Raw genomic sequence first — 19,985 nt, 5'->3', positions numbered from 1 at the left:
ACGTTCGAATCTAGTGAAGAAATGATACCTTTCACATTAGTACTTAATAGGGATTTGCCTGCCGACACGTTAGGTGTGTTTTTTTTCAAGCTTGGTACCTCGTTTGGCATCATGGAACAACGGTAGATTAAGCCTTAAATTTCGTTTCATTAAATCAGTATATTATGACGTTTTGATCTAAAAAAAATAATGAGCAAATCAGTGTTTTGAGTTATTTGTTGTTATGATAAAACCGAAACCTGCAGGTATACATAAAACTATGCAGTAAAGGTTTTATGAGCTCAACGTGGTATCATAAATTTCAATCTCATAAAAACATACTTTAGTCGTTGTTAGATTGGTTTTGCCAGAAGTGGTCATAAATTGGTATTTAAATTTGTGCGGACACGGATGTTATTTGATGTAAGATAAATGCACCGTTTGAGAACCAGCGACAAGAAATCGTTGATCAACGATTTGTTTGAAGATCATAAACATCGCCTCTCAATCAAACACATGCGTATAAAAACGGCTGAATTTTTACATTAGTGATAAAGTATTTCCAAATTAAGATTAGATTGACGATTTGAAATACTAAAGAACTTTATATCAATTATAAAGAAATAATATTACACGGAATGTTTTTAAATAACCGCGTCGGTCCCCGATCAGATGTGCGTGTTTCCGAGTGGAGTGAGCAGAACGAATCTGATACAGGTTTCAAAAACAGTTTCAACGACCAACACGGTACACATAGTAAGAATGACAACCAAGCGGCGGAAAAAGGTTTAAACTTCCGACGACGTCGAGGGGAAAATCTAAGACCGGGCTCAGTAAACTATGCGAACTTTGTTGAAAAAAGAATTTTCAACAAACGCCAGGCCTGGACACCGTGTCTATGGCAACGTAAAAGGTACATTTTTATCTTACATACATTCTCTAAAAATATATTTGAATCGATTGAGAAGAGACCGTATTGAGAATGTATAATAACTTTACATTTGCATGAATAACTCCTTCCTACTATATAGCTTGGGAGAAAGGAGTTCTTAGGATATCTTTCAAAACCTCATTAATGTCTTCAACTATGCTAATTATATATATATATACATATATATATGTGTGTGTGTGTGTGTGTGTGTGTGAACTTAAAAATACATACAATAATGCAATGTACACATCCTTAATTGCTACCTAAAGGGGGCGAAACAGTGATTTTAAGACCAACTTGAAGAGATACAACGACCCGAAAGCATTTTGTTGTGGGCCGACACAATGTTAATCCACGTTCATATTTGCATTTGCGCATTTCTTTCAGGGACAAACACTCGCTTGTAAAGGTTAATCCTACCAGGGGCTGGTCCGGACTGAAATACAGACAAACCATGGTACGACGTATTTTGCATCGTTTTGGAATTTCCTTCGACTTAAAACACAGAAATCATTACATGGAAACAATTCTAAATTAAAGAGTAAAATGTGTCCGGTTAATAGTTGAATTGAATTGTAATTATTTTCATACTGCATCGTAATCGAGTATATTACTTGTTTTCAATTTATTAACCAGAAAATGGCGTTGCTGGAACAACTATCAAGCATGAGTATTTACCTTTAAGTGTTACGTGTAAGGCTGAAATGATTGTATTTCAGCGTTGGAACAGTGTCAAGCTGCGTTGGAAAGAGTGGACGGCTGGGCTGGAGGTCTGGAGAGGCGCACTCAAACGAATAGAAGGTATGACCAATGATTCATCCAAATATTCACATTGGCAGTACTAAATACGGTCATTAAAAGGTTGTCAAATGTTTAAATAACAAATGTCATACTACATAACGGAAAAAAGGCAATTTTAAATAGTCCACGATTTTACCATTAGTGATAAGAGTTTTTACATCATTCGATTGGTCAGACTGAGGCAGCTGACATTTTGAACTGAAATAAAAGATAAAATAAATAAAGAAGATGTTGTTAAATGTATATTAAAAATAGTTGTATTCCATTGCTACGTGCTGATCAACCGCGTTGATGTAGACTCTTTTATCACTAATGGCAAAATCGTGGACAATTTAAAATCGCCTTTTTGGGGGAAAATGAAATAAAAAAAAAAGAGTTTACCTTACAGGGTATGCAGATGTCTTAAAGCAATATATTTAAATTTGGCAAAATAAAAAGGTAAAAACCTCCAGAAAATAGTCGCCATTAACACTGACAATTTAACGGCTTAAATACAGTTCGTTACCACTTAAGTAAACACTATTTAAATTATGGACTTAACCATGTCTCGACTTCATGACAAAATATAATGACAGTTCTACTTTTAGCAGAGAGTTTTGAGATACTTATCAAAAGTGTCCATCTAGTACGTTATATAGTACACATACATGAAGTAGGAAAAACAACCCACGCCTTGTTAAGTGTTACTTAATAGTTAGTGTTCCTTAGATTTATCAGATTTATGATGAACATGGTTTCTAAAAGTGTACATAATAAACCAGTAAGCATATTCTTAAACTTGCCGATTTATCTTCAAAACTGACGATCTGTACTCGGAAAACAATAACAATACCTTTCATTGACCAAAACAAGGTATCGGATGAGATTTGCACGAAAGAGGGCGGTATGAAATCATAGTTTTGAAAGAATGTGAGTCGGTAAGCCTAGAAAGATCGTACATTGTTTTCACGAGATGATTTAATACAGATATGTTTTTTATCTTAAACGAGCGTCATCGTTAACAAGCATTGCTCTTCATTCGGTACACAGGTCGTTTCTAAAAAAACCATATCGTTGAAAAATGTTCATGTTCACACAATCGATGACGTTTTTTCCCGATACAATGAACCAGGACAGCCTGTACGCACCTGACATTACTGCCCTTGATCAAGTACCTCACGAGAGAAGGATCTGTTGATATTTTGAAGTGCTTTTCAAGTGTAGCGTATGCTATAAATCACCACAGTCTATTAATGCTTATGTAATGTACTGAAGTTGTATCAAATATGGCAACCTGATAACGTTCGCGAATTGTTTCGTTTTAACCATTTTATTCCGTTGCATTGATGTTCGCGATGTTTCGGTACGATTAATTACCTATGACTTGAAACAGGCTTGAAAGTTCCCAGAACTGGCACCGTTTCACTGTCCATGTTGTACAATTCGCGAACGTCATCAGGTTATCTTACGGCAGTAATACAGTGTGTGTGTGTGTGTGTGTGTGTGTGTGTGTGTGTGTGTATGTGTGTGTGTGTGTGTGTGCCACGTGATAAATTGCGTCATAAATGCTACATCGGAAGGCAGTACTTTGCTTCATATGAAGACTTTAAACAAAGATAACTAAACTATTTCTTCACCATTTTAAATGAAACATAGCACAGTCTACGCCGCTTACAGAACCCCTCCTTCGGTCGTTTACCAGAGTTTGATTGAGAGTTCAGTTTCTTAAACTAGTCGAAAACCTTTTTCGCAAAACCGCTTCCTGATTAAGCACTGTTAAAACATTATTCAGGAAACAGGTTTGTCTAAGTGTTTGAAGAAATAACCTAATCAAACTCCAGTAATAAAAGAAAGGCGGGCCTCTTTAAACGGCATATAGCAAATTGTTGCCTTCCTACGTAGCATAAATGACGTAATGTATCACGTGGTATAAACACACTGTAATATGCCATCATATTTAAAATCCATGTGTTTGCTCTTCCCAAAAAACAATTGTCATTTGAATGAAATGGCAGAGACTGATATATAATTGGACCATTGATAATTAAATAATTGGAATTTCAATAGTTTCAAATAATATTCATTTAAGACATCACATTGAGAAATCCATCCAAGATACATTTTACCAAGCACTCTTTATTTTGGATATTTTTAATGCTCTAGTTTTATTTTAATTGATAAGAGGCCCCAACCTTAAATCCGTCTCTTTAATATGGTGCTGATATATTTTGTTAAAACAGCCTATAAATTGCTGTCTTACTTTCCCTTCCATCAATATGTTACACCACATGGACCAAATCCTTCACTATATATACATATGTCTTAATGTGCGTACATATGATAACAAACTACATTTAGTCTAATGTAAAGAATCGAATGTATAATAGAGCATGCCATTTCGTCTGGCCATTGACAGCAAAACTACATTTGGATGTTCAGTAACCCAATATAATGCTTTTTGGTTGTTAATGGCTAAAGTGAAAAAATGTGCCCGAAAAAAACCCTAAGTAATTGTGTTGTTGTTTTTGTATTTTATCTAAAGTCAGCCAAGGTATGACATACGTTGCAATCGTTTATGGCAAAAAAAACTGTATTTGAAATGGTTTGTTCCGCATGATGTTATTTATATATATACACATTTGCTCTACCCTTTCCGATGTTACAAAAGTGATGTAAGGTCATCAGGCATGACAACTTGAGCGTAGCAGAAAGAACACGAGGGTAAAGGTTCTTGTTGAACATGTGCATATTGAATCTGACAACATTTGTAACAAGTTTAATTTTACTATTTGAATGTTCGGGGTTTTTTTTACTTTAGGCCACACTTAAGCTTTTGTAGGCCATTGCATCGACTGAGAAAAACAGACGAGCGAAACTTATATAATTGTACAAGGGATAAAACTTCTAATGGGTTTTCTTATCATGTTTTTTTACTGTATTTGATCATACTATCATTGATTCAACTTTCCTTAACAGGTCACCAAGGTACGAGCGTCGTGTCATACTTTGTCCTCCTCAAGTTTCTCTTCTTCTTGAACATCTTTATCTTTTTCGTCACATTCGCCTGTATCGTTATTCCGGAAGTTGTTTTCGCGCGCGCGGGATATTCACTCCGTACTACCGGTAGTGACAATATTTCAAATGATGAAGGCGTTTCATTGGCAGAGGGATGCGAGGCCGGTTATGTCGTCAACACCTCCACAGGTTTTCAAGTCGTGTTGGATTTCATTCAGGGAACTGTAAGTATTATGCACTTATGAAATAAATAATGATACATAGTTTACATTAAGACAGCCGAAGTCACAAAACCCAGCAAGGATGTGTTGCTTGGGTGACTTATACCATTAAATACAATAATCTCGATAATCTCGCGCCATCGTTGTTGCTTTTGTGGTGTGTTTTTTAATTCATTATGGCGTCAAAATGTTTTAACTTTTAAATGAACGATATAGGTAACTGTGTATTAGACAAATATTAATTTAAAAGATGATTAAAATTCCAAAATAGCTGCCAACTGTACGAAATATTTAATTTCGTATCAACTCCTCCATTCGCGTTTATGGTTTAGCAAAAGTTTTCTAGCACACCGGATAGGCATTTCCGATGAATTCGATGAAAATTCCATGTGCCCCCCCCCCCCATGCTAGATGAGTCACGCGCTATGGCGTAATAATTTTTATTTATTTTATCATACACCTACTGTAACAATAATTATGAGATTTCAATAGATTAGTTCCAAAAACATTAACTTTCCAAAAATAGATATCTTCAAAACTGTGAGAATGCAGCTTTACAGAGGTGTCACCGAATAAAAGAATAGTTGTTTTTGTAACGTCGTATATCATTGGTTAAATGACGTCGCGCTAATCCAAATTGAGAGCAATATTAAAGTAAGTTTAAGCCATACAAAAAAACAGGCGAATGTAAATATTCTATGTTTAACAACGAAAACTCAACGTTATGCTACGCGCTATACTTGTAGCCTGTGTTTCTTATCTTTATGTTTTACGATAATTATCTGTGCGAATATGAAAGCGATTTTCAAGCACAGTGATTTCTCTGACAAACTGCGTCTGACCAGCGACCAGTCTCACAATCAACTGGTACTGAGTTAGCGAATAATTTTGATGTTTTTCGTATTTGCCGTCTCGCATACATTTCTTTATAAAATATATTTTATATCGGTGTTTATATATTCACGAACATCAACCTTTTTGTTTGCCATAGTTAAGGGAAAGTTGAAAGAAATGTGTTATTGATAATAATGCACAATTATACAATCTCAAAAGTTATCCATGGATACTTGTCCACTGGAAATCGTAAACATTTATCCCTATATGCATCGTCTAATAATAATCTGGTTTATTTAAATCCTCAGAAATGTTAAGAACACTTCATGTAAATAATCTTGAAATCAAACTTACCAGTCAACTTAGTCCGTTTGGCCCATTAAAGTCCATAAAATCAAGTTCTAAATAAACAAGACATTTTCTTCCGTGGGTCTGCAACAGATACCCTGTCTAGCGTGTCGGATGCCATTGGTCATATAAATATTACTTTATATATATTATATAAAAAAATAGGCTTTCCCAAAAAAGTTCAAAATAATTTATGTTGTTATGAGCATTACTATTTTACTTCAAACGACCAAAGCCCCCAAAGCCCCAATTCATGTCGCAATGCACCTTAAACAATTAGAAACGATAGCTTAATATTGGGGTGCATAGAATATTCCATTTCGATTGGATACAGACAAATGCCATTTACTTCAATGGGATTCGCTCATGGTTTTGAACCAAAATGTTATTTTCACAAAATTAAGTAAACTTAATATCAAACTCATCAGGTTACAATGTCTTTTTTGCCATAAAGGTTGTGAAGCCCTAAAAATCTTGTTCTATATTTAACCAAAATACGTTTACTTCCGTGGGGTGCAACAGAACCTTTATTTACGATATCCGACGTCATTGGTCAAAGAATTATGACAGGGTTTCAAAAGAATAATGTGGTTTTGAGCATTAAATACTTTTCAAAAGACCAAAGACCCACCCAATTGAAAATTTCAGAAAAAAAATGCAAATAAGGTATGTAAAACAAAAATGGGTTTTAGTAAGCAGCGAACCTACGTCGGTACTGTCAAGATAAAAATATATACCTGACAACAAAGCCTTCCGCCCAGAAGGACTCTTACATAAGCAGTGGGATAATTTAAATGTTTTCCAAAATCGTGAACTTTAAAGACAAAATTTTATGTTAAATATTTCAAATCATTTAGGAGAAAATAATGAAGAAAATATTTTTTTTCAAACACGAGTCAACGGAATTTTGAAACTATCGACTTACAGATATGCATGTTTCAGGGGTGGATGTCTATGACAGCGTTTTTCTACGGTTACTATGGCAGCGAGGAGGTGACCACGCCGGCAGGGCTGTACCACGTGCCTCTTGCCTACCTAGCGTCCGTGTCCACATCGCTTCTTGTCAGCCTCGCCGTCCTTTGCCATCAGTGAGAACCAATCTATTTATAATAATATTTCAACATACATGTATGTGAACAGAAACGGCTGCTTGCTTGCTGTATTTCTAAATCACATTACCCCCCCCCCCCCCCCCCCCATTGTGAACAATCAGTATCGACATGCGAACATGGAAAGAAAAGGTCAATTATGAAAGCAAGTAGGAAATCAAGGATTTAGATTAATTAGAAAACTTAATTTCGGAATTAATCAATTGTAACGATATAATGAAAACCGGACGTAAACAGCTGGACCGAAGGGAAGGCTTGTCTGTACGCATGGTGTTACATGTACGTTCAAATGTCCGAAACTCAGAAGTATGCATGTTTGAAAACAAATAAGCAACACGGAAGAAAAAGCACTTCGGTCATGTGAACGTATATTTTAACACCCTACTGTCTATCTAATAAAACTGTTTATCTTTATTTGTGTAAGTGTGAATACGGGTTCTTCAAGACAAACAAGAATGCAATAAATAATATAGTTGGCAGGTTGCCACACTACTATCTACCAATACAAGAACATACTGAAAAGCCGAATCGGATGTTCGCTTGTAGTACCGTTTAATCGATATTTATTTTGTGTTCGTATCGATATTTATTTTATTAAACAAATTTGACAACAATGGAATTATCAAATTAAAACTGTCTAGTGATGGACAGCGTTTTGTAGTTACCTATGATTCTATGTCAACTTCCAAGAAACTTTGGAAAACAGGTTGGATGTGTTTGTGAACGATATATTAATGAAATGTTGCTATTATTGGCGATGTTAGGCATATCCATATATATATATATGAGAATTATATATATGCTATAACAGATAATAATGCTTCCGAACGCATTGATTATTCCAGTGAACTTCGATAGAACAAAACATATCTGTATCTTTGGGAACTCAACAATGTGAATACATTTTAACACTATCAGAAGAGAAGCCTATAATATAATCCTGACCAGCATATGTACATATGTCATGGTCGTAACGTATGACACAGGAAAAGTTCAGTTTGAATGATTTTATTGGTCATCATTATATTTTGTCTACTGAGAAGGCAGTATTTCTCATTTATTACAGGTAATCAGCAGTCAGCCGTTATTGATTTCAATCAGGTGAAATGGTAATATTATCGGCCGGTGTGTCGTTGATCTAAATCGAATTGTTTGCGACTGTCAATATTTATGCTGTAAATTGTATGTATATGGATCAGAGGCCTTTAATAAAAAAATAACTTATTTTGCTCAAAAAAAGGTTTCAAAGAACTTGGCACTGCATGATGACTCATTTATATAGCTTGATCAATCTGCTGCAGCAGAGCCTGTCATTTCTACACGTCTAAGATCGTGCCCTATTTAGCCAGTTGGAAATAATTATGTTGTTAGACTATGCGCTCTGCATCTCGAGGGGTGAAAGCGAAAAGGTTCTATCTGCTTCTTTATTTAATGTCACTTAGAACCTTTTCGCTTTCAACCCTCGATCTGTATTAATGACATTTGTAAACCTTCATGACAGTGCATTTTCCAACACGGAGTCTCTAGAAATCGGAAGGGATGGGAACAGTCGGTTTTTTCAGTCCGTGCTCTGCCGCTGGGACTTCCGGTTGATGGACGAGGCACCGGTTCGCCTCCACCAGAGAAACTTGTACATGCTTATATCGGTGAGAGACCTCGATAATTATCTAAATAATGGGAAACGTCTGCAAAGCTTACAGAAATGTAATCAAAGAATTATTATTTAATAATTTTATAATAATTCGGTTACATCAATCTGTATGAAAAATAACGGTTGTTCCCATATATGCAAGACCACAACCGATTTGTTTAAACTTTGTATAAGACTGTGTCTGCAAGGTTTTTATTAGTACATTCTCTGTTCCCTATATAAGGCGCAGCTGCACGAGCTCCGACACCAAAAATGGCGATCGGGGAGCTCCAACGTGGTCCGCTGCTGCCTCTGGGTCGTGCGCGTCATCGTGAACCTTGTTATCCTGGGCCTTCTTGGAGGGGCCGCCGCCGCCATCTTTTTCGCTCAGAGATTCTCAGCTGATGTATGCTGACTTGTAACATGCCTTTTACTTTAAAACTATATTTACTTCCGCTAGAAACGATGTATATCACAAGCATATACGCCTTTCAATGTTTAGTAAAGATATGTTGTCATCAATCTTTTTTATTAAAGACAATGCATTCTCCAATTTTATATCATAATGGGGAATAGTTTCATTGTAAAAATGGATATAATGTGATATAAGTACGCTCATGTTTTATAGTTGTGGGTGTTTTGAGTGACCATGTATAGGTTGCCGTGACGGGTCTCGAAACTAAGACCTTTGAGATATTTGCTTTTGTCGTCCGTCAGTCCATTCACAAGTCCATATATCTGTGCTTACATAGCATACTCGTGTTGCAGTTCACCACGAGCGAGGAAGCAGCCAGCTACCACACGTTTGTGGTGCTTGTCGTGGAGTTCCTTCCTTCAATCGCCATAGCGGCAGTCAACGCCACCTTCCCAGCAATCTTTTATATGGCCGCAAGGCTTGAGAGATACACGCCTGCATTCGTGATAAAGATTACCATTATGAGGTGCGTGTCAATGTTCATGAAAACCAATACCAGTATCAACTAAATTTTAGTTAGTAAGTTCAAGGTCTAGGTCATATTTAGATTTTTAAATATCTTATCGCACGTGTCCTTCAGAAATAGTGACCACCTCTCTACAAAACATCATGTTCGCTCCATGAATATTCAACTGGACCAGGCAGATTTAAATAACTTGACAAACGTTTTCAAAATAAAATTGTTTGCAGAGCGTATACCATATGATGATTATGTAAAATGACGTCTTCCGGGAACCCTGTGTGGCAACACGTCGGCGTGTAATCAGTTTAGGCCATCGGACTGTTTTAGACAGATCGTACAAAGTCTGACAACCAATCACAAATTTCAGAGATCATTTTAGCGAGATTGTTCCGCCAACGAAACCTTCAACTATCGCTTTTGTTGGCTTTTACTACGGAAATATAATTCCGTACGTAGGGTAAGGGTTACCTAGACAAAAATGTTTCCATTTCCATATACGTATAGTTACTTTCAGAAATGAACGACTACCGTGCATGCGATGAGCTGTTTGTTGCTTTATTGATTTTAAGGAACTTCGTCGGGAAATAGCATAAAGACAATGAAAATATGTTGGTTTGTTGTCGAATAGCGAGCGTGACGTACGTTCCTCGTTGTTTCAATAAACATTTAACAGCGTGCATCACTTTAACAAGACTACCATATCATGATGATACAGACTTAGTATCAAGTATTTTATTCGATGACAGTGTGAGAAACAACAGGTACTGTTTGTGTGTGCGTCTCGCTATTTCTGTTTCAAGCGTTCTATGTTGTTGTTGTTTTTTTTCATATATATTTATTTCTATTTTCCAATGACAAATGTCGCCGTAAATCTAGATGAGTCAACCATAGGGGGAGAGATATCTGTTTTTGATATCATTAACTGTCGTATAGTTTGTTAGTTACATGTACAAGAATTGTCTTAACAAAAAAAATCACACATTGTTAACAATTCAAACGACACGCAGTTTTACTCACATTTCACGCGACATGTTTTCGATTCAGACCCTTTAACCAATGAAAGAGTCGCGTTTAGTACATTCTTACTCTACACTTTTAAGTTCAAATTCATCAAGGTTTTTTAAAAACCATCGAATATTTTAATATGTCTTTATTTTTTTTATTTTTTTCAGGCTGTTTTTATATATATATATATAGTTTTGATGTAAAAATATTGTCGGTAAAAAACACATTCAATACAAAAAACAACAACACAAAAACGGACTTGATTTTTCAGCTAAGAAGCTATATGAGATTGGCCCTGTACTGTGGTTCTGTGCTGGAGACGTGACGTCATATATGTTTTTGTAAATCCTTCACAGGATTGTATTCGTACGTCTGGCGGCTCTGATTGTCATCACAGCGACGATTTACACCGAGGTCACGTGTTCCCCTGCCAATGAGTGCCTGGTCGGTACCGGCGACTGTCCGGCCATACAGGTAAACATCTCAAATGCAACATGAACGCATAAATCGTTTGGATTTAAGGAAGATAATCACAATACATTTGATTGTCCGAAATTCAGCGTACCAAAAAGAATGGGGTGATGGCCTCAGTATGCAGATGAAATAATGAGTTAAACTGATCAATGAGGTTATTTAAATGCTAATGAAATTAACTTTATAACTAAGGTATTGTCTTAGAACCCTAACATAAAGCAGCTTCCATTTTCATCAAATGCGAATGTTCATTTTGTGGCCAATCGATTCACTCTTCATTAGGCTGAGATTGGTCTAGGGTATTGGTGTCCATTGTCCTTACAGGCTCACGGGTGCGAAACAGTGGCTCCAGCTCTTTTAGGAGCTGTGTATAAAAAAGAGCCAATGACACTTCCGAGCTAGAGCAAAAGAACGGATATCATCGTAAAACGTAAGTATGACTCGTTATTTTATCTAATATCACACTTATGAGGGCTTATTTGAGAAATCGGGGAATGCAGTGCCATATAGATATGTTTAATCTTCACACGTATTTCGGTTATTCTGTAAACATATTGTTTATGGAGTTATAAAACCGATTCTCCCATCAAACACATGCATGTATACAAACGAAAGTAAAACATTTTCACCAATTTTTAGCTGAATTTCACTCAAGACGCTTACATTTCAGATAAAACCAGTATTATCTAGTGCTTTTATTTTGTCGGGAATAAAAATGACCGCCTGTTTACCGGAATAAGCATGTTTATACTCTTTTTTCTGGGTTGAGCTGGAGCAAAAAGCCAGGGAGCTGGAGCCAAAGCGTGGAGGTTAAGCCAATACGCTGCGTAATAATGCACCTAACTCGGCATATTTGGAATATTTGGAATAGTTAAAACAATACGCGTGGAGTCCTATGGACTCCACACACTTTGACCATCCCAATTGCGTTCATACCCCGATAATGACATCAACCCCGCAATTCATTCCTGAAATGAGGTACACTTTTTACCGACATTAACTTAGTTTAAGTGAAAACAAGTGTGCATTCTTACAATAATTCATTGTTTCCTCGACCAGCAAGGTCGTAATACAGCATAAGTTAGCACACGATATTAAGCCAATAAACATCAGTGTGTGTGTGGTCTTTCATTTAGGATTGACAAGGTTAGTTGCTAGACATTGTGGGTATAGTGATGGTACCCGATAGTACAGCCACAACGCCAGACTTAAAACGGATCACTTACTGGACTAAGTGTACATTTTTTGTCATTGAAAAACTAATGTATTTGTTAACATTAAGGTTTAAAAGTTGTACATGGAAGTTCATCGCATTTTTTTATTTACCATCCAACTTTGATTAAAACACTTTTTGAAATCCCTTAACCCTTTTAAGATGCATATATTGTCAAACTTAAACAATTTATCATAATATAACACAAAAAAGGTTTGCTTTATTATTACGATAACTTAAAAAAATAAACACCTTGTAAGTATCCTCGCCCACTTATATATAAAAATAAATGAATAAACATATATCTAACAGAACAAAATAGATCCCAGTTTTTGCTGCACATCCGACTTTCTGACTTGGAACATATCGAGGAGTAATACATATGACTTTCTTTTTTTTTTTAGTATAGAATTTAGCGTTCGAAATTTGCCGATGTCTCTCATAAAAACGTGCATAATTATACAGCGTATTGGCTCAGCCTCCACGCTTTGGCTCCAGCTCCCTGGCTTTTGGCTCCAGCTCAACCCAGAAAAAGAGTATTTATAAACATGCTTATTCCGGTAAACAGGTGGTCAGTTTTATTCCCGACAAAATAAAAGCACTCGATAATACTGGTTTTATCTGAAATGTAAGCTTCTGGAGTAAAAATCAGCTGAAAATTGGTAAAATGTTCTACTTTCGTTTGTAAACATGCATGTGTTTCATGGGAGAATCGGTTTTATAACTCCATAAACAATATGTTTACAGAATAACCGAAATACGTGTGAAGATTAAACATACTTATATGGCACTGCATTCCCCGATTTCTCAAATAAGCCCTCATAAGTGTGATATTAGATAAAATAACGAGTCATACTGACGTTTTACGATGATATCCGTTCTTTTGCTTAGCTCGGAAGTGTCATTGGCTCTTTTTTATACACAGCTCCTAAAAGAGCTGGAGCCACTGTCTCGCACCCGGGTCCTTATCAGAGATACTTTATCATGGCCCTTCAAAATGGACGCCAGAACTCCTTTCTACCACAGAAACGGATTTCAGAGTGATTGTACAAGCTATAAGTTACAATCGAATTAGTATGAACTAAAACCTCGACATGGTTTCTCCCCTTTCAGTGTTGGGAGACGTATTTCGGTCAGCAAATCTACAAGTTCATGGTTGTGGAAATTTCTTGTGACGTCCTGATTATATTTCTCTACCAGCTGCCTAGAAAGTTAGTGAAATTCTAAGTATTTGTTAATTAGACGTGTATTAAGACTGAAACATAAGACTTTCGTCTAAACACATGAAATTAAAGAATATATGTCAAGTGTTTGTCCATCGTGAGTGCGAAAACGTACATTTAGTTTTAGTTCGACAAGATATAAAGTACAGTATTGTTCTTCACGGTATACATACCTGTATAACACAACAGTGTTGCAGCATGGGAAGCAGTATGATGATAGAGGATGATCAGCACCAAGAACAACATTCTTGATCATGATTAAATTACTTAATCAGCTCACATTTATGGAACGCTACAACTGTCTTAAGGTGTGACATTTTATGCTATTATGTCTAACTGACTTGCTAGTATGTTTGAAATGTTATTATGTCAAACCGAAATGTTATAACGTCAGACCGACATGTTATTATGCCAGACCGATATTTTATTTTGTCAGACCGATGTATGCTATCATGTCAAACTGACATGCTATTATGTCTAACTAGCATGTTGTTATGTCAAACCGAACTGTTATTATGTCAAACTGGCATTTAATTATGGCCAACCGGCATATTGTTAATTTCCTACTCATCATGTTACAAAGACGTTATGTTGTGGTTCTATCGGGTCGGATTACCATGGTGACACTTGTCTGATTGATACGAAACGTGTCTTACTCACATGTATTATGTCTTATTGACATGGTATTATGTCCAACCGACATGTCATTTATGATAATGAAGTGAATTGCGTAACCATATTTTGACAATATTTAATACCATAAACAATGTCACAAGATGGCACCCTCTGTGGACAAGACGTCATATATCATTGTCACCGCTGTGACGTAACATATTCGTACCAAGACAATTTCGAACGTGAACAGTTTCGCACAGGTCAATAAATGTTTAAGGTCCAGATCACGAGTCAAAACGTTTAATTTATCACATATCGTGTGAACACGTATAAACCAATGAGAATCGCTGAACCAAATGGTTTAATAATATAGATGAGGCATAACACACCGTCTTTTAATGGAAATGGGCAATACGTACGTTGGACATAATTAAACGTAAGTTTGACATAATAACATGTCACATTGACATAGGAACATGTCAGTTAGACAAACTCAAATGTCAGTTAGACATAATCACATGTCAGTTAGACTTAATTACATGTTAGTTAGACATTCTAGCAAACTAGTTTAACATAATAGCATGTCTGTTAGACATGATGGCATGTCAGTTAGACATTCTCCCATGTCTAGATGTTAACATAAACTAGTTGTGGCGTTTCATACACATTTGTTCATATAGCTGAATACTTGATATTCAAAAAGGGCCGAACATTAAAATACTGTTTATGCATTTCGGCTAAATGACATGTTGATTTACGAACATGGGAGGGACGTTTATCGATAAAATCATTTTATCTAGCGCGAATTTACAATGAAAGCAATCAAACCATGCAACAACATTTATACTATTATTATACTTGTTAATATATACTATAATACAACACTGTTCACTGTATTTCCGTGTGCTTATATTTCTGCAGGTTTTTAACTACAAAGTGTAAAGCGGTGATTTTACAGAAGATCGGTCCGGCAGAATTTGACGTCGCCATTTCTGTCCTTGACCTTGTGTACGCACAGGCGCTGTGCTGGTATGACCACAATGTTTAAAAACATAAATGATAACTACGTGTAAATATTTAATATCGCTGTTCGTTCATATGTACGAGACCTTACAATTATATTTTGAAAGGTATCATCTAATCAGGGTTAGTTAACAGTATTTGTGTTAATTTTTTAATGAGAAATCAATTTCAGGTTGGGATTATTCTTTTGTCCGTTGCTACCAGCGATGATGGTTGGCCGGCTCTTTTTACTCTTTTACCTGATGATGGTATGTAACAAATAGTACAATTCACTTCAGTTTATATCTATGATTATTGGTACAACTCACTTTGTACTTAATTATGTACGGCTATATGGTCAGTGTTGGCAATCGAGCTGATGTCGGAACTACGCCAAACCTCAACAAAAAAAGTAGTTCATGCTGGACTCTTATTCTGCTGTTCAAACCAATATTAAACCCATTGTTCCTCTATTTCAGTTTTCGGCGCTGCACACAACGGTTCCTCCCGTCAATTCATACAGGGCAGCCCGCTCTAACGCTTTCTTTACGTTGACGCTCCTAGTGACGTTCTTTCTTGTTGGCGCACCGATAACATACGTTCTTATTCAGTGGGTAACATTTTGGTTGATAAACAATATAAATTATGTGTGTATTCATATTATATATTAAATCCTTTCTACGCTTCAGATCTACGCAGCGAACGAGAAGGTGTCGTTGAGAAAGTCTTAGCTATTACTATATCTATCTTCAGCATGCGCCCGTCTCCGATGTGCGGGCCGTTCCGCGTCCTTCAGGCGCCTGTTAATGCCCTCACCCTGCAGGTGGCGCTGTCGCCTCCCTGGGTTCATACTCTCCTTAGCGTCATCTCCTCCACCGCCTTCGTACTTGGGCTGATTCTCGTGTTGTTGTAAGTAGCTGTCATTTCGATACGAATTCTTTGCTCTGAAGGACCAACAATAACAATAACAAACGCTTTTGGTTTACTACCGTTATAATATGAGCAATATTAATATTACAATAGCTACATTATAGAACTTTGTTTGGGGGGGGGGGGGGGTTGAAAGAGAGAGAGCATGGGAAATATTTCAAAAAAAAATGATAATAGATTGTCGGACGATTTGAACATCAAGTTGTTCTTTAACTGTGACATTACCTAAATCGATGTTCTTCCTTGGTACACGTCTTCAATTGTATTCAAAATCCGCCTTCTTGCAGGATTACGATATACTATTTCTCTGCCAGACGATCAAAGGACAGGCAGTTGATTGCGCATTTAAACAACCAGCTGTCCAAGGTATCAATTTTAACTGATATACTAATATATCTTTTACTAGTATCTATTAGCCCATTGCACGATAGTGGTCAATTTGGGCCGAAGCGTTTCTTGATATTATTACTGTTAACTAATCAAATTAATTAAATTTGCGAACAAACCAAACGATGGACCTGCGAACAACTTATCCGAGTGTTAAACAAACGGTTTTCAGGTATTTTTGTTCAAATGAATGAAATGAAAATGATTGTTTTTTATGTCGAGTTATTGACACTGATAGGATGATTGTTGCATTCATTCATGCGTTCGTTCGTAATTGCGTTCGTTCGTTCGTTTGTTGCTTGGTCATTGTTCATTGGCTGATTAACTTATGGATTCGTTCGCAGGAAGAGAAAGACAAAGAATACCTATTTAAACACCTCACCAAAAACGTCAACACCGGTGACACCAACAAGAAGGTCTTCGAAAGGCAAACAACAACAAACAGACAACGATTACCCAGCGTCGAGACACCGAATTTGATGAAAGAAACCTACGATCTGGTTGATGACGGAGATGTTGATGGCAATGAAGACATCCAAGAAGCTACTGCGGAGGTTGCAGTACAGGTATTTGCATTAAGATATGAATTATGTATTAAAAGTCGCGTATTCCATAAATAGCGCATACGAGGAGAAGGTAACTGACTTGAACTGAGTATGTCACAGGCTTAGAAAGGTATGTGGCCAGTCCGGGGAACGAACCTGGGAGCCCCTTCTAGCATGTCCGGCGCTCCATTAATAAGCTAACAGGCAAGAATTACTCACATTCTCTCTTACAAGCCTGAATCGGTACCGTGACACACATGGTACCATATCTGTGCATGAATTCGTCCCCAAAATTCCCAACTTGACTTTTCATACCCATGGTGGGCCTCTTCACTTACAACATTTCTTAGTTTCACTAGGGCACTTGGCACATAACAATGCCCTTCGAAATGGGCTCATTATCGTCACAGGCTCAAAAAAGTGTTAGGCCAGTCCGGGGATCGTACCCTAGCAAGTCATGCACTGTACCAACTGGGCTAAGTGGCCCGGATAACACACACACTCAAACTCTGAAATGTACGAGCTTATGGCCCGTTTCACCAAAGGATCTTAGTCCTCACTTTAAAAATCTAAAATCTGTCGAAACGCCACAAATGTCAATATGTTTAATTTATTTAACGTTGTCTTCATTGTTTATACTGGCTGAAGTCAAATTCACTCACATATGACAAAACAATGAAAGGTTCTAGTACCGTAACATGTATGCCTTAGTAATTGTACGGATTTTTTCTTCCGATCAAGTTACATTAAGTGAGGATTTATTCAACAGTTGTAAAAAATATAGCTAGAATTAAACAAAAACATGATAGGCTCAATAAAAAACTTTTGTTTTTTTAGTTAAAAACTTCGCATAATTGCTGGGGTCACACTACGTTGTTCGCTTAGACGTTTACCCTCGTTTTGGCAAACGTCCATCTCCTCTAGTAAACGTTGTTTAAAGTTAATAAGAGTTGAGGTTCGCTCACCTACTTATAATATACATCATTATATTAAACATTTTGTTTACCATCCCTACAGCCTGAAACACTTTCCCAGTGCCTTCAAAACTGATATATTTCTGGTCATTTGTCTCTTTTCAGGAATTCAACGAGGATGATTGGTAGAAGACGGTCGTTATGCTTCCATCCGACGGCAGTGTTTAAGTGGAGTTATTTACATACAGTTGTTCAAAGTCACAAAAGTCCTGTATTTATGTCTTTTAGGACAAAAAATAAGTTTCCATTAACATCTCAAAAACAAACGTGTGCTTAACTTGTGTTTCCATAAAAAAAAGATGAGAACCGTGATTTCGTACCGAAAATACCTATATAAGAGTATGTCACTATTTCAGAAAAGAAATAACATGGTGAAATTTAAACATTTTCTGTAAAAACAAAACAGTCAATGTATTTATGTTTGCCAATTACTGTTTCCATCGGTTACATGAATTAAGCTTTATGAGTGATGAATGTTCGTGTTGAATACTTGCAGTTATCATAGGCATGTCGGTGCCTGTTGAAGGACAATTAGGCAGAAATAAAACTATGTTTTGAGTGATTTTAAATTTTTATTACATAATTGTTATATGATAAGTCATTATAGCAGTACTAATTTTTGAATCGCTAAAAGTGTTTTTTTAAAAAGGAACTCTTTTTGAAACACTTTTCTGTTACTGTAACACTTAAAAACATGTTCCCTTCTTAAACATGTCACCTTTTTATATAATTTTTTGTCAGTTCACACAAAAACGTGTTCACTTAAACACACGTCACATGTTTCTATGTTTTATTACAAAAGTTTTAAAGCAAAACACTTTGTTGTTGTGACACCAAACGCCCATGAATACATCCCAGGTGTTTTAATGTTAAACATGTGACATGTTTTATTCTACACATGTGTGTCATGTTTCAATTAAAAAAACTTTCATTTTTGTTCGGAAAGGTCAAATTTTTCCAGCGGTACATGGCATATGTATGATTTGTGTAGTCAGTTGTGTGTTGCTAGTGACAATATGAACACACATCAAAATGAATTGGAATTTTACACCAAAATGTACATGTATTTCAATTTAAGCATGACACATTAAAAGACATCAACCGCATTATGGAAACAAAAGTAAAAAAGAAATTCTTAATAACCGGAATTGTTATATGTGACAAATTGAAGGCTTCATTTCATTTTATATATCTATATATGCATATATATGGATTACTATAATGTTGGAAACGATATCTTTTGCCTATGGAAATAGTAGCATGAGCTGTCAGTAAGATGACATCGTTTTTAAGGATTGAGCAAACATTTTTTGAAAACAAAATTCTGCTTAAAGTGGTTCTAGGGGCATGACAGTGGTGCATTTTTATATGTCAATAAACATACTTAATTTAACAAAGTCTGAAAATTAACTAGTATGGAATAAATTACTTAACTTAAGCAGAATTTCTAAGTCAAAAATAAAGGAGCATAATTTGCATTAGATGTAAGACCAGTGTTATTTTATTCCATTATTTCAGTTGGTGTAATTGATTAGACACCAACATGTTGAACATGTTTCGTTTAACCTGACTTTTCAGAATATGCATATACAGAACATTGTGGCGATGAATATTTACCTATTAAGAAGTTGCGTGCATGGGTTTATTTGCATATTTTAATTTTGGTCATGTTTAAACTGCACTATCACAGGTTGATAGTTGTTCAACACCTTCAATTAAGTCAGAAAAAGAATATCTCACAAAAGAAGAGATCGAAGTTGTTTGGAAAGAATGGCCGAAACTTTCATTTTTTAGCATAAGCAACACTTTAAGCCATCCAATATCAATTTTCG

At 36.2% G+C, this 19,985-nt stretch overlaps 1 protein-coding gene across 1 annotated transcript; it reads left to right on the top strand.

Annotated features, from left to right (window-relative positions):
- Nucleotides 1-607: 607 nt before the first annotated feature.
- Nucleotides 608-18,821, top strand: LOC128224932 (transmembrane channel-like protein 7). The gene is made up of 17 exons (XM_052935038.1): nt 608-892; nt 1,298-1,367; nt 1,630-1,711; nt 4,667-4,929; nt 7,051-7,196; nt 8,719-8,863; nt 9,092-9,253; nt 9,616-9,788; nt 11,147-11,264; nt 13,591-13,688; nt 15,237-15,344; nt 15,511-15,586; nt 15,797-15,927; nt 16,071-16,226; nt 16,535-16,613; nt 16,979-17,200; nt 18,259-18,821. Exons 1-17 carry the CDS (start codon nt 618-620, stop codon nt 18,280-18,282), a joined length of 2,328 nt encoding a protein of 775 aa, XP_052790998.1. The 5' UTR covers nt 608-617; the 3' UTR covers nt 18,283-18,821.
- Nucleotides 18,822-19,985: the final 1,164 nt, after the last annotated feature.

Source organism: Mya arenaria, chromosome 2, assembly GCF_026914265.1.
Source record: "Mya arenaria isolate MELC-2E11 chromosome 2, ASM2691426v1".
NCBI lineage: Eukaryota > Metazoa > Mollusca > Bivalvia > Myida > Myidae > Mya > Mya arenaria.
The sequence above is the reverse complement of the archived record's forward strand: the minus strand, read 5'-3'. Positions and strand labels throughout refer to the sequence as shown.